Source organism: Spodoptera frugiperda, chromosome 6 (assembly GCF_023101765.2).
Source record: "Spodoptera frugiperda isolate SF20-4 chromosome 6, AGI-APGP_CSIRO_Sfru_2.0, whole genome shotgun sequence".
Taxonomy (NCBI): Eukaryota; Metazoa; Arthropoda; class Insecta; order Lepidoptera; family Noctuidae; genus Spodoptera; species Spodoptera frugiperda.
This window is the reverse complement of record NC_064217.1, coordinates 7,632,901-7,647,431: the sequence shown is the minus strand read 5'-3', so window position 1 is coordinate 7,647,431 and position 14,531 is coordinate 7,632,901. Positions and strand designations below refer to the sequence as shown.

General features: G+C 36.4%; 2 protein-coding genes across 11 annotated transcripts in view; both read left to right on the top strand.

The window, feature by feature from the left end:
* Nucleotides 1–14,531, top strand: part of LOC118267747 (inositol-tetrakisphosphate 1-kinase-like) — a 363,870-nt gene that overhangs the window by 142,417 nt on the left and 206,922 nt on the right. The window lies entirely within an intron of this gene.
* Nucleotides 1–14,531, top strand: part of LOC118267452 (apoptosis-stimulating of p53 protein 1) — a 273,618-nt gene that overhangs the window by 129,984 nt on the left and 129,103 nt on the right. Inside the window, exons 1-2 of one of the 10 annotated variants that reach the window (XM_050694105.1) lie at nt 9,837–10,098; nt 12,471–13,069. The exons of 3 other annotated variants lie outside the window; for them this stretch is intronic. In XM_050694105.1, coding sequence (XP_050550062.1) covers nt 12,584–13,069 — 486 coding nt within the window. In that variant the 5' untranslated portion in view covers nt 9,837–10,098; nt 12,471–12,583. Of the gene's footprint in view, nt 1–9,836; nt 10,099–12,407; nt 13,070–14,531 lie in introns of those variants that run through there. 6 more of the 10 variants (XM_050694103.1, XM_050694101.1, XM_050694097.1 and 3 more) reach the window with 6 other exon arrangements.

Below are 14,531 nucleotides of genomic sequence, written 5' to 3'. Positions count from 1 at the left end.
TTTATGCTCTCCATTACTCAAACAACACGGTAGCTATAACACAGGGCAATTTCTCGAGTTTATCAGCCATTAGCGACTATCACATGTGCCAATCAAACTCGCTCGTTTCGATTACAATTCGGACGCTACGGTCGTATTCAACTGATGACCTGTCCAACTCTAGATGATCGATTGCTTTCGGTCCTTTACGATTGTTCGCCTCACATTCACGTTTAATTGCTCCTGGTGAATTGTCGTGGTTAGCTACTGGGCTAGGTGAAGCCATTACGTCTGTCTGGAGTATCAGATATCCAATGCGAGGCTGTGTGATTGAAATTAGTGTGATTGGTTCGAATACTGGTAGCACATTTATGCTGTAGTTAGGGTTGGAATGAATTTCAGTTCATAGTTCGTAAAGGGAATTTGTTGGAAAAGAAAAAATGTTTTAGTCCTTACCCATACACATACTCTTATAGGGACATCTATAAGGTTCCCACTGTTGCAATATGTCATCTTATTTTCTTCCAAAGAAACTTAATTTTAACCCCAGGCTTTTTAAAGAACAAACAGTGTCATGTTATCTGTTACTAAATAATTTTAACGTTATATTTTTTAAACAAAAATCTAATCTAAATCAATTTTGAACACTTTTAATCAATTTAAAATTTTCCACGAAAATACCGTGTGAAACGTTAAACTGGATAAAGGCAAATATTCGTACAACAAATTACCATTCTCAGCATTTATTGGCAATCATTTGAAAGCCACACGAACACAAAAGCCAGAACGCATGAATTGAAATAAATTCCTAAAAAAATGGAGCTGGAATAATGCCAAGTCTACATCGGCGGCGCGACGGGATTATAAATAAACAAGAACGATACGACACTCATTTGTTATCATCTTAAACACCGTTGCGTTCGAAATTTAAGTATTATGGGGAAATGATTTTGTAGGTTACCTCTAAACTAATAGGCCGTGCTCATTCATTTCTGCCCATTTATTATGTGGATATTTTAGTTTTATAACTGACCTATATTTTTATTCGAGGAATATTATGTCATGCTCATTAGTTACGAAATATGTTTTCTGCATAAATTACTGAATAGTTTGGACATATAAGAGATTTAGCGGCGTAAATTTCTCACTGCACACGGGATTTTATTACCTTTTATATTATAGTTACTATTTGAAAAGACATGCAACTTCTGTAAAACTATTTGCGAACTCAAGCTATGTTCAAACCTATCTTTCACCTACTCCAATATTACAAATAGATTACATGAATATAAAGAGTCCGTATGACGTCATAAAATACGTAATATTGACTACGGGTCCGCTATAATCCTCAACTAAATCCGTTTTAGTTCTGTGCCCATTCTGATTATTGTCAAAGCGATCGCGATCTAAATCCGCTTCGATGAAATATCGGTAATCTGCTGTCCGTCACTTAATGTCGTCGCGCATGCTCACTGGAATATTTAGTTGCTTGGACAAAAACATGTTTTGTTGATTGTACTTTTGAATTAGAAATTAGTATTATGTGTAATGGTTGCTGTTTATTATTTTTGTATTTTGAAGTGAAATTACGATTTTTGTTAATGAGTGTTAGGAGAAGATTTCTTTCCTCACTTTTAGCTCGTAGTACAGGGTTACACAATTGGTTTTTCGAAGTACAAGGAAACGTAATACATCAGTGAAATTAAATAAACAATTTAGCGCATTCTCCTTTATATGATTTAACAATCAAGTAAGAAAATGTCCAAGACTCTATTTATAGTGTAATATATTTATGCTAGTATTGCACCTGCTCTGGGAGAATGGAAGGATGCAACTAATCTATACAATATAAAGCACCACTACTGTGGGTTGACACAATTTAGATTGCTATCGGCTTGTTAACGAGAAGTTGTGGCTAGTACACTCAATGCAATCGAAACAGCACCTTGAGACATCGGAAAAAAGTTGCCATTTCTATAGCAAATGCTATGGCGTAATATTTACGACTGGCCTCGTCTTCGAAGACGTATATCGCGGGTGTGGACCAGGCAGACGCATACTTTGTGTGATTTGTTTTCTTAACACTACAGGATAATGTAAAGAGAAGGCTGGAATTTTCTAGAAGCAAAATTGTCCACACGTAGGTACAGGTAAAACTGCCTCTACAACTTAAAACATAGGTATACTACTTAACTAAAAATTACAGTTTACTCACGTAAATAAATAGAGAAAAGCTCTACTTGTTTCGAGTCACAGAGGGACTCTTCATCATGAGCAGCGTGCGCAGGCGCGGCGACGTCGCACAGCCTACAGTACCTTTTCTCCATTAATTTACATGAGTAAACCGTGATTTTTAGTTAATTTAATAAGTATGTCTCACGATACTTATTATAAAACATGCACTACTTGACTGCTCCATTCAAAAGAGACAGAGTCTTGCAGAAAAGCGTCATAATATGACCAACATAAAACTTTTATTTTTATTTAGCAAGTTGATAACCAAGATTTAGGTCATTCGCGGCCGGTCAACAAGACGTTGCATTGAGGCTAACCCGTTTGCCGTCGCCCACAAATAGGCTTCGCAGTCGTACGTAACGGACTGGCCGACACTGTGCGCGACACACGTCACATGTGACTCTCTTAGATTTAACCTCGATTAGTGTGGAAACTGGATTAGTTTACTGAGAGTTGCACAAATTGTAGAGTATGTGGTTTAGTAATTATAAAAGTTATTGAACAAAATTCTATAAATGTTCTTTTATTTAATCTTCAACATGTGGTTCGAATTTTTGGTTCATGATATGGAAAATTGGTGATTGAATTTGTATCTGTCATTCTATTCTACGTAACTTTTGTTTGATTAATACGCCTATACTGACGAAATGCGTTATTACCAGCAAATAACATTTCTGTTTCAAGAAAATTCCACAACGCAACTAAATTGAATCAATCAGACGTAAACATGAGTATTGCAGAGTAAATTCAAATAAATCTTTAATTGAATTCGCACTTCGAACACTTGAAAGATTTCCGATAGCTTAATTCTCGAATGTTTCTAGTGAAACAGCTAGTAATTATTCGTTCAGCATTTCTGATAGACGCCTACGCGACGTTTGTTCCACAAGTCCATTTAAATACGCCAACATTTGATTGCGTTAACAGGATCGGTGTGTCGTCCAACCGGATTACTGAATTACGTGGCTTTGACTAGTGTGTACAGAGGGCTTAGTATGAGTTTCTTTTAAATTTAACGTGAACATTTTATCGTGACACACTTATGGAGCTCTGATTCGTCTGCCCCAATGATCCAACCAACCAGAGAGCTAAACGCGATAACGTGTCAATCTCGTTAAAAGTAAAACAAACTCGTACTAGGCCCTCTGTCGTCGGTACTCGGCAGAGGAAGGGTTATTATGTAATAGTTGTCACTTGTCAGTTGCGCGACCGATTGCATCGTTGATGAAGATAAGTGGATCAGTCAGATTGTAGCACGAAGAGAGTTAATAAGACTTGTGTATTATCAATTGATATGGTGGAAACCTGTTGTCGGGGTTAATTAAAAGTGTTTATAACTATTTATTAAACTGTATTGAAATTAGTCAGAAGTTAGTATCGCGCGGGATGAAATGAATTTGAAGCCAGTATTTATGATTGTTCAAAGGCTTCCACAGAACTAGTCGCAGTCGTTAGTTGTTAGAAAAGAACTAGCTATGCTAGTACTGATTGGTGTTCGATTGCTATTGGACCGTGGTCAAAAACGGTAGAAGGCTTGAAAATTTTCAAACATTTCGTTCCACAACGAATGTCAATCCTATTGTGAAATGGTATAGCTCTGTACCAACGTACATAGTTTGGATTAAAACTGTTCGATATACGTTTGCGACGCTGAGAGCAACTGATCCGGCTTTCACGATTTTATCTCAACAAAATATATACCGAAGCGAAATATTTTTGTTACTTTTTTGTGCTAAATCGCTCAGCGATAACCGCTTCAATAAATATGAGTTGTTGACGGAGGGACTGTATGGATTATCGTTTTATCCATACCTACTCTCTAAAACAAATATTGGTAATGCCATCATTGGAATATTTCCGATTAATGTGGACATTAGCTTTGCAGACTCTAAGTAGACTGAACCGAGGGATTTAGCGTGGGTCGTTGGAACTGGTTGCACTTTTAGTTACAGCTATGTTTTATTTTCTTAGTATATAATTACATAAATTAATACCAATCAACACTATTGTTGTAAACGCATTCCATAAAATAAAACAGTTACACGTTTTGGGTCACAAAACACAATGCCTTTATCTGGCACAAATTACACTGAATTCCATCAATCATACCATTCATAAAAGAAAAACGTTGTAAAAAAGTACCATAACATCCGTTAATTGTGACAGCGTAGGTTGAAACGACACTCATAACGGGTCGGCTGCACCGTTGCCAATCGGCCGCTCCCCGCATGCATATGCAAGTGGCAATTTACGAGGCATGTCTCGGTGTCCATCAATAAAGAACTGATATCAACCGCAATCACCGACAATTGCACTCTACTGATACATTGCTTTATTTACAATCGTCCGATTAATCAACTCGCCAAGATGTATAGATGGACTCCTTCTACTCCTAATGTAAATTGTTTCTTTATCATTCTTTTGGCATACGGCATTGAAGTTGGCATTTAAAACAATAAACATGGCTAAGCACTTTAGCAGTCATTACCCCGAACGATGCGAAGTTAATGGTGTACATTCTTTTCAAACACCATTAGTTGTGTTTTAGTTCAAACAAAACGTTTCTTATGCAAGCTCCATTCAAGGTTGGCTCGTAATATTGTATCTTGAATCCCGCAAAGATCCACGCATTTCCGTCTAACACTGTCCACCCACAAAAATCTTGTTACGAACAAGTTTTTGTTAGTCGACGGCTTCCCTGACTGATGAATGGGACAGGCCATCAATAGCAGATCACTTGGATGCTTCATAAATATGTACACGCCAGTGTGACGTCAGTTTTTATGAGCTCAAAAGGACCCGCTCACGTTTGATTGATGATCGGGAACCCGTCGAGTGGTTTATTGATTCACTTGATTTGAGTGTTATGTGTGTTGTTAACAGCGTCATTAGGTGAGACCTCGTTGTGGTCTAAATTGCCAATTGGCTTGTAGATCAGAGGAAAGAGGATTCGAAATAAACTTTGTAAAGTCGTGTGAAAGTCGAGAGGTTCGTGCGGCAGGTTGCGTGTCCAGACACAACGTTTAAGTATTTGGCAAGCCAACCTAATTTCTCAGCTACTGTCTGGAAGCTGATGGGTGAACATTCAAATTGGGGATCTCGATTAGATAATGCACGCGATCTTCGCATTTAGGACGTTCCTATTTGTATCTTGTTTTAGTTAAAATACTTCTTTGTCTACTTATAAAATTAGCGAAACCTCAATTTGGCGATAGTTATCTTCATTGTTTTAATTCACCATAGACTATTTGATGTCTATTTCATTTGTGGTATAAAATTGGATAATGGATATTTAAATTAAAGTTTCAACAATGTTATTAAACTTGATTTGACGAAATAGGTTTTTAGTAAATTATACTGCATGGTTGGCGCGGTGGCTGGGCAATTGGCTGCTGTGCAACGGGCCACGGATTCGATTCCCGAAGAAAACCAGCCTTTACGTAATCCACAAATGGTTTTTCTGGGTCTGGGTGCCTTGGGTATATGAAATTGTATTTTGGCAACGCAAAAAGAAATGTTTTTTATTGATTCACCATGTCAATCCAATACCCACACACATAATCATTGTTACTGTTAGATTTTACTCACTTTAGTTATAACCACTAACGTAGAACACAAGTAAACAACATCTTAGTAATTACTTAGTACATACCGATAGATACAGAATACTATCAGCAAAATAAATAAAGAATATACCGACTTCCATCACATTAATTCTTGTTCAGTCCCATCTGAAATACAAGTAACTAGTTGGGGCAAGCTCTCACCCAGATAATTATCACTAACGCGCGTTATATATTATGTACCGAACATAGTAAGGGAACATTATGGACGTAATTGGTTTTTTTATTTGACAAATCAGTAGTAATTGCTCACTTCTTTAATATGTTGACAGAAAAGTAAATTATGTTTGCTTTATGTGTATAGAGATCATGAGAAGTCTGATAAAACTAAATTAAAAGGAACCATAAGCTTAGATTGGTGACTCTTAAAATAAATTTTGTTACAAGTACACCTAACTGTAGAAGTAAGGGGTTAGTTTAGGTGTTTTCTCACACTAAGTTACTTTTAGTTTAGGGATAGTTGGCGTAAACAAGCATTGGTGTGTATTCTGCGTCTGTAAACGTGATGATTATGGCAAATCCTCTTATGTAGATGAAGCCCATCGTTCAGGAGTTAAGATCAACATACAAGACACCATAATCAGTAACAGTATGTATGTTGATAACTACATACTTCAGCTTTTTTCATTTAATTATACATTTATGTTATTAAAGAAATAATATTGTATACGAGTACTTAAGTAAGCTATGAAGCCTCAAAATATTCAAGTGTTTGATAAACAAAATTGTTCTCAAAATAACTTTATTGGAGATTCCATAACAAATCTTTGAATCAAATTAATTTGTGAGATGTACGCGGTTTCATTGGTACTTAGTTCGTCAATTTGTGTTGGTAGCGTTCAGTAACAAATAATAAGCTACAATGTTCCAATTAAAATAGTACATGTAGGTACATAAAAGTTATACCTAAAGGGAGAGCTATGCTTCGGCACGAATAGGCCGGCTCGACTGGAGTGGTACCCCGGCCTCACAGAAAACGAACGTCAAACAACGCTTGCGTTGTGTTTCGTTGTGTGTGAGGTTACCGGAGGCCCAATTACCAATCCTCGATTCCCCAACGATCCTTAAATTCTAACCCCCGAAAGGCCGGCAACGCACTTGTATCGCCTCTGGTGTTTCAAGTGTCTATGGGCGGTGGCGATTGTTTACCATCAGGTGATTCGTCTGCTCGTTTACCGGTTTATAACAGAAATAGGTTAAGTTTAGTGTTAAATACAGTTTGTAATATTTTTTTACCATAACTTCATAATGTCTATACTAAGAGAGTCGCCTATCTTTCCAGTGCTATCATTGCACTCTCATATTAAACAATATTTATTTTCTGCTTAATTATTCAAAAGAAATGTAAAAAGAATTTCGATGTTATCAGATAAAATTCATACTCTTTAAGTATAACCAAGCTGATTTCAATTTTATGTCACACACAATAAATATTACATTCACGTTAAAAGCAGTCGTATTCATTTCGTGTTTCATTTACGAACATTGTAAGTACAGTTGCAGATTAAATGTATCTCTCAACACGTTTGGAAGCTCTTTGCATAATTACTAGCCAATTTAATACGAGTATATGACGTTTTATTCAGGCCTTAATACAGGTTTTAATGTTAAATAAGTAGGTCAGCTTTAAGCGTATTGCGCATGAGCATTATAAATAAAAGAATATACATTTTTTTACTGATTGTAATAGTGTATTAATAAGACAATATCAAATTACAACTTATTATGGAGTCATTTTTAAATAATACCACCTGGTGAGCTAACAGTATATGTATAGGTTATGGGTCCCAGTATGGCTTGAAACTAGTCAAGTCACCCCGTTGAACAGTTATGAGATTTAGAACTTTTAAAACCTAATTAATTCAAAATGTCTCACGACAATTAAAATTCAATAAGCCCAAACCAGATTTCGAGTCCCATGCCAGACTGTCAAATATTTACGACCACTCGAACAACCAGACAACCTTAATGTCATCGTATTTCCAAGTATCACCGTATAAAACGTGCTTTGTGTCTTCTGAAACCGGGATTCATTAGGGAGAGTTACAACTCCGTCCTAAGTTCACACTTTCTGTAATTACGATCTCCGCTCTATATGAGTTACGAGGTCAGCATTGGGTTCTGCTCGGGGTAATGTGCCGGCTTAGTGGATTGATTTAGAGCCCCAAATTCGCTTTGTAAATTGACAAATGTTCAACAGTTTTCTATTTACATAAAAGATAGATGTTCAAATAGTAACCACTTACAATTCTTTGATGATTTGTAAACATGATGTTAGTGGAACAAGCGAAAAAAGCTATCCAACATTAATGGTACACTTTGCACGTAATATATCATGTAAATCCGCTATAAGCTTATTTATATATCTCCGCAACATGTGTGCGAGCTCGCCGCAGCCGGGATTTCGTTAGCGTTGTCACCGCAAACATTTGAACAGGCGAAGAGGAAACAAAAATCCCTCCCTTTGTGATTACCGTGTCGAAAGAAACAATTACCTGCGATATAGCCTTATTGACCCAGTTAGAATCGAAGTTTTGGATTCCATTCGGAGAATGTAGGACATTAGATGGACCTAATTACGTTTTGCTTACTTAGTTCTCTATTGAGGCTGCGGATCCCGGGAGGATTATTGTGCTAGAGTGCTTAGACTATCTACTGTGAATTGTGCACACCCGCTTGGTCCCAAGACCATTCGCCTCACCTCTAGACATTACAAGTGGAATAACATAAACATGAACCTAAACCATCGCCAGTTCTCAGATCAAGGTTCATTACCCACTTTGTAAGCCTCTTCGCAAGTATGAAATTTCAATAATGGAGGGCTTATTATCATTTATTTTGGGAACCATTTTATTTTATGCTAATGATAGCGACGGTAGTGAATAATTTACGCAGGATGATATTGTGAGCGTATTGGAGGATTCGCCCTGTCACGAAGATAAATTGATTGGTGTTATATCGGTAATCTCATTAGTTAAGGTCAAAACGATTAAATGTCATTAACCGGGAACACGAGGATTAGAATAAAAGGAAATTCTATTGTTACATGTTTTTAATTTATACAATTTAAAGATCAAAGTGTTCATTGTGTGCTGTGTTATCATTTCGTTCGATCACAAGACCTTGGCAGTAGACAGGTAATATTTTAGTAAAGCTACTGAATCTTTAATATCGAGTAAGAATTTTCGCATGCGATGTACACAATGTTTTCGTTCAGTGCAAATGTGATCCTGGCACGGACTCAAGACGATGGACGACGCAAGGTCGCGGTTACTAGCTAATAAAATAAAATTTACATAGATCAGTACATCATGTGCGGTTTAATAAACAAAAACAGTCAATGTTCAAGGTTGTCTGCGTGTTTTATGGGACGAGTCTGGAAAATCGTTTAAAGCTGGGAAGGTCATTAGTTGAGACTGTGTAGGTATTGTAATCAATCGGAAAATTGCTTCTATTTACGGTGACTCTTTATTTAACGTGTCTGTAGTGGACTTGATGGGTATTGTCTTACAAATTCTTCGAAAGTGTTATTGTTTCCTGCTTGTTTATGTTGATTTACTTCTTGTTTTGATGTTCTTTTTAAATAATAAACAATGTTGTGCTAGTCATTGTAGTAAACTGATTTACGTGTAGCCAATGCGTAGGTAATATTTATCACCCACTTTTTCAGCGAACCAAAATATTTTATAGCATAGTGCATTCATATTTTGTAGTATTAAAATAAAATCTAATATAAACTTCTTACTATTGAGTAATATTTTATTTATACCCATTTACGAGTAGCAACACGATTTTTTTTATAACGTAGCGTACTTGAAGTAAGTGTCGGTACGTTCACATCTTCATAATTTCACTGGGTGTAAGTGCCAAGAAATATTTTTTTTAATAATCTCTGAACGCAAAAACCGAGATTGATGATTCATCGCGGATGTCACCGGGAGAAAACGGGAAAATACGCAATGTTATTAAACCCACTTCATTTCAAAATTAGAACGTTCAGTCTCGATTCATCCCGCGCGGCGCGTGCGCCGACTCGCGGTCCGTTGACGTTTGAATCGGAAACTATCATTCAAGAAATAAATATTATCGTTAGGACATATTTGAAATGAATGTGACAAACTCATCCGCTGTGTAATCATAAACCGGTAAACTTGTTTATAGTGAGTAAAATTGCGAAAACAAAAATTGACGTTTCGTGTAATTTGACGAAGTGATTTAGTTTTAAAATTGTGTTTTGGAGCCGTAACTCAAGTATTTAACTGTAGGTGAATTATAATTATAATCTGATATCAATCTGCAATTTGGCGCAAATATTTTCCATCTTCTGCTTATTTATTTTGCGTGTTTTTTCCATAAAGTGGCTCGTCCTTGTAACATCTACAAATAAAATTATTTTAATTTGACTCCTTAAGGGAAAGGAAAAAGGAAATGCTTTAAAAACTTTTACTTTTCATGAGTTAGCATCACAACAAACATATTTTAAACGCTCAAGGGAGCCGATTATCCTTTTTCATGGAAAGTTTATAGTTGTTTTTGGAAACTCAATAACTATTTTACATTTTATTAATGTATCAATAAAATAATAACAAGATGTGGAAAATTATAGAGCAATCCACATCTTTATACATATTGTTTAAGTCTTTGACTGCCAATAGAAAATTGTTGAAGGCAAATAAATCCTTCGCTAACGTCGGTCACCGGTGACCAACACGGCGTTCAATGTTTAAAAAATATATTGATAGGTTAATAGTGACTGACCTGTGACTTTTTTGGTATAGAGGGCAATGGAGTAGTCGGATCACCTGAGGCGGCAACACCAGATGAGTCAACTACAACACATTGCTACACTCTACAACTATAGTTTAAAACGTTTTATAAACAATGCACATAAAACTAGCACAACAAAACATAGCTATGTACATATATACATAGTCTGCTAACAATGACACGAGTTTGTAGTTAAATATTAGGATGTCAGAATAGTCAGTATTTACCAAACAATACCTAACAATCGACTATTGTCATTAATTATTGTAATCACTTTGTATTTCTAATGTAGCGATGTTTTGAAAATCTATTCATTGTCGAACACAATCAAATAATGTGTAGTTTATTTTAGTAGTAACTATTTTGAATTATGATTGAGTTATTGATAGAATATCTAATCAAGTCAAAGGCCTCTACTGACATCTGACATAATCCATGTGGCCATGTGGTTCTATGATAATGATAACATAAATATCATATTGTTTGAAAAAAGTGCCATTGCCTTAACATCATCTATCTATCTATTCTCTACTTGATACAGAAGAAGTTTGTTGCTATGATTATGAATGGTAAATAGTTCGTTTATTAGTGTATTTGAAAAATTGGCTATTTTGTAAAAGAATTTAATTAAAAAAAATCAATACTTATTTAAGGTGGCCTATGTTTATATTAGAAACCGTATTGTACAAAGTAAATTAATATTTATTAGGGCTAGTCTTCAATGTCTGGATTTAATTAAGTTCATTCCATAAATAAGACGTTCATGATTTATTTTATCCAATCTTTTAGATAGCCCATTTATTCGATGAAGTAAAGGCAATTAATGTATCAACAGGAGGATTTGAATAGTCAGGAATTATTCATTCCAAATATTTCTGGTTTTGTTATTTAGTTAAAAAAAATTGAATGTACAGGTACGCGGAAACTTCAATAGAAAAAGAAGGTGATACACAGCGGCTCTCGCAGACCTTTGATATATCGGTGCATTGCGGATGTATCGGACGTCAAGCATTCTCGAGCACTGCACGGACTCTATTAAATAGTTCCAGCGAAACAGACTATATAAATGATGATATCCCTCTTTTAGTGCACGTAGTGGCTTCTAAATAGATGGTCGGGAGCGATGACACCGCACCGAGAGTACCGACCATAGTTTTGTTGCATGACATTTACGTTTTTGGTTGTCCCGTCTGGACTGCGTCTGATTTATTTCAGCCGCCTTCATAAATGGCAACGAGTACAAATTCGTTCTCGGTACACGAGGTTATTTCAAAATTAACCTTAGTTCATGTCAGTTATTTGTTTTCAGAAAAGATTTACACATGTAACGCCAACACGGCGGTTTCAAAATAAACAGAATAACTCTATAACGGTAGGGGAATATTAAATATAAAGTATTCTATAAGGCTGAGCATAGCTTATTCGAGATGAGAGGTAGAAGCATGGTCGGCTCCCTCGGTGACCCTTATCACACACCTTTCACCACCTGCGGACAGGCTTCGCTACAATTTGATACCCGTTTTTAAAACATCAAAACATTTTCGTATTGTGTTCCCTTCGTTTCTTCACGAAAAAACCCATAAGCAACGTATAAAATATGTACTTTGCAGCTGACACACGTGAGCAAAACGCGTCCTTAAAAAAATGTACACATGTTGTTTTCAAGCGAACTGAATTTTTAATTTTCTCTACCAGTGTTAGAAAAAATGTTTACATTGCTTTATTCGTCCGACTGCAGAGTTTCCAAAAATAACTTCTTTGCCTAGCGCCACAAGGTTTGTTTTCCATGACCATCACGTGAACGCGTGCAGCGGTCAGATGATTGCAGATTGAAATCAGATACTCAATACGCCCACTCGTCGACAGACGCAATTCATTATTCTACTTTTACTGTCGCACTGAAAGTTACACATACATATTTATGTCTCTTGAATAATAAACAAAGTTATTCAATCGGTGTAAACATAACTCTCGGAACAATGGAGTGTGGCCGCCTGAACAACGGCTTGAGGTGGAGCGCGTACTCTTCCGCGTCATCAGACACAAACATGCCGCCCGTAGTGATTGAAGACTTGTGCGGGGACGAGCAGTGCCCAGTGACCGACAATTATCTGATAACTTTCCCGGAAGAGGACAGCGAGCCCGAATCAGCTCGTGACATCAAAAAGCGGATTTCCGAAGAAATAGACATCTTAAACGAAGCTCCTAAACTTCTTAATCGTTGTTACGAAAACCCTCTTTTCATCCCGGCCAGCGAAGTTTTAAAAGACGAGATAAGTGACGACGGGGACACTGAGGAACTAATGAAGAGTGAGGCAAAAAAGTTTGAGGATTATAAGTTTTGTGAGGCAGTTAACGACTTCGATATCGAGTTGGAAGCGGGGGAGGCGGTGCCTATAGTGTACCTGTCGACGACGCGGGCCGCGCGCTTGCAGAGGGCACTGCGGCTCGGCGGATACAAAAAGGTGGGCTTTTTATTAATATCGCCGCTGTTCTTTCACGCAAACATTTTTGACGCTTTTTCTCATTGTGTCAAACCTTATTGGAGTCAAAGTTCGTGACAGCTAATTAACATTTAATTTTCTTTTTTTGTCGCGTCTCGTTGTGATGTGTTCAATGAGATAATATTTTGTTTCTGTTTCGACGGGATGAAATTGAAATGTCACAAAATAACGAACGCCCGTTGCAACAATATTGTGAAAAGTTTTCAATTAGTGGTACATTGTATACAGCACGTTATCCCGTCTAGCTCGTTAATTACTCTTGTTAATATTTCATGTATGTAGGTTAGAGTAGTTAGTGCGGATGGGTGGTACACTTTGATCCGGTACTTCAATAAGTACCTACACGTAATACAAAACTCTTTAGATAGCAATATACAGATCATAACTGGCGAGGTTTCGTGGAAGAAAATGTTCTATTTGCTGACATTTACGAACTTTCATTTGATTAATATAGGCCCAGTTGTACAGCCTCTGGATAAGTTTGGATAAATTATGTGACAGAGAATGACGGAGTTCTGGATTATTTCCAATTTATGAGCCTAGTGTTCTGTGTAGGTAGACAAAAATGCCTTTAGTGTTATAAATGTCTTCGTATTTCTACTAGGCGTTATGCCAATCTGCTGACTATCACTATAACTAACGATAACTGCTCTTGGAGATAGTTTCAATTAAATATACAGCCTTGTAAATAAAATTACAGTAAAATACTAGGTACTTTAATTTCCCTTATAGTGAATACATAAACACATAGGACTTTATAAGGAAATGTCTTATAAAATCTACGTGTTCTTAGAAATTATACGAGACGTAACCGTTAATTTTAACAAATCTTCCTTGTGGGTTTCTTGTAATTGGTTCAGACAACGGTTTGTAGTGATTGCATTTAATTTTATTTACTCCATAACATACACTTTACCAATAAACATAAAACTTATTTGAATTGATTATAGTAGTAAGATTGTGGACTAAGGCCATAATCTCGGATCCTATTTCAATGAGACTCATAATATAATATGACTGGTGAAAAGGGAAATAGATTTTGTTGTACATTCAGCCAGTTATATGGTTCAATACTCTTTTCATAATAGAACAAAACTTTTTAGAATGAATAAAAAAATATTAGCATTTAAATTTTGAATTTCGTATTGGCCAAATAAAACTCGGTAGCAAGTCGTGCGCGAGCTCTCGATGCGGACGCACGCCACGAATTCACGGTATGCTGTACGATTTTAATTAGCACTGTCAGGAACTACATTCACCCTGCTGTATTATTCGTGTAATTTTGTTTAAACTGTGTTTTTCATCCCTGCAGCAAGCAGGTGTAACACCCATTTGATGAAAATGGGTGGTATTAAAAATCCCTACGTTTTAATTAATTTCGCTTTAAAAACGTAATATGGGAAACATCTTTAACTTTAATAAT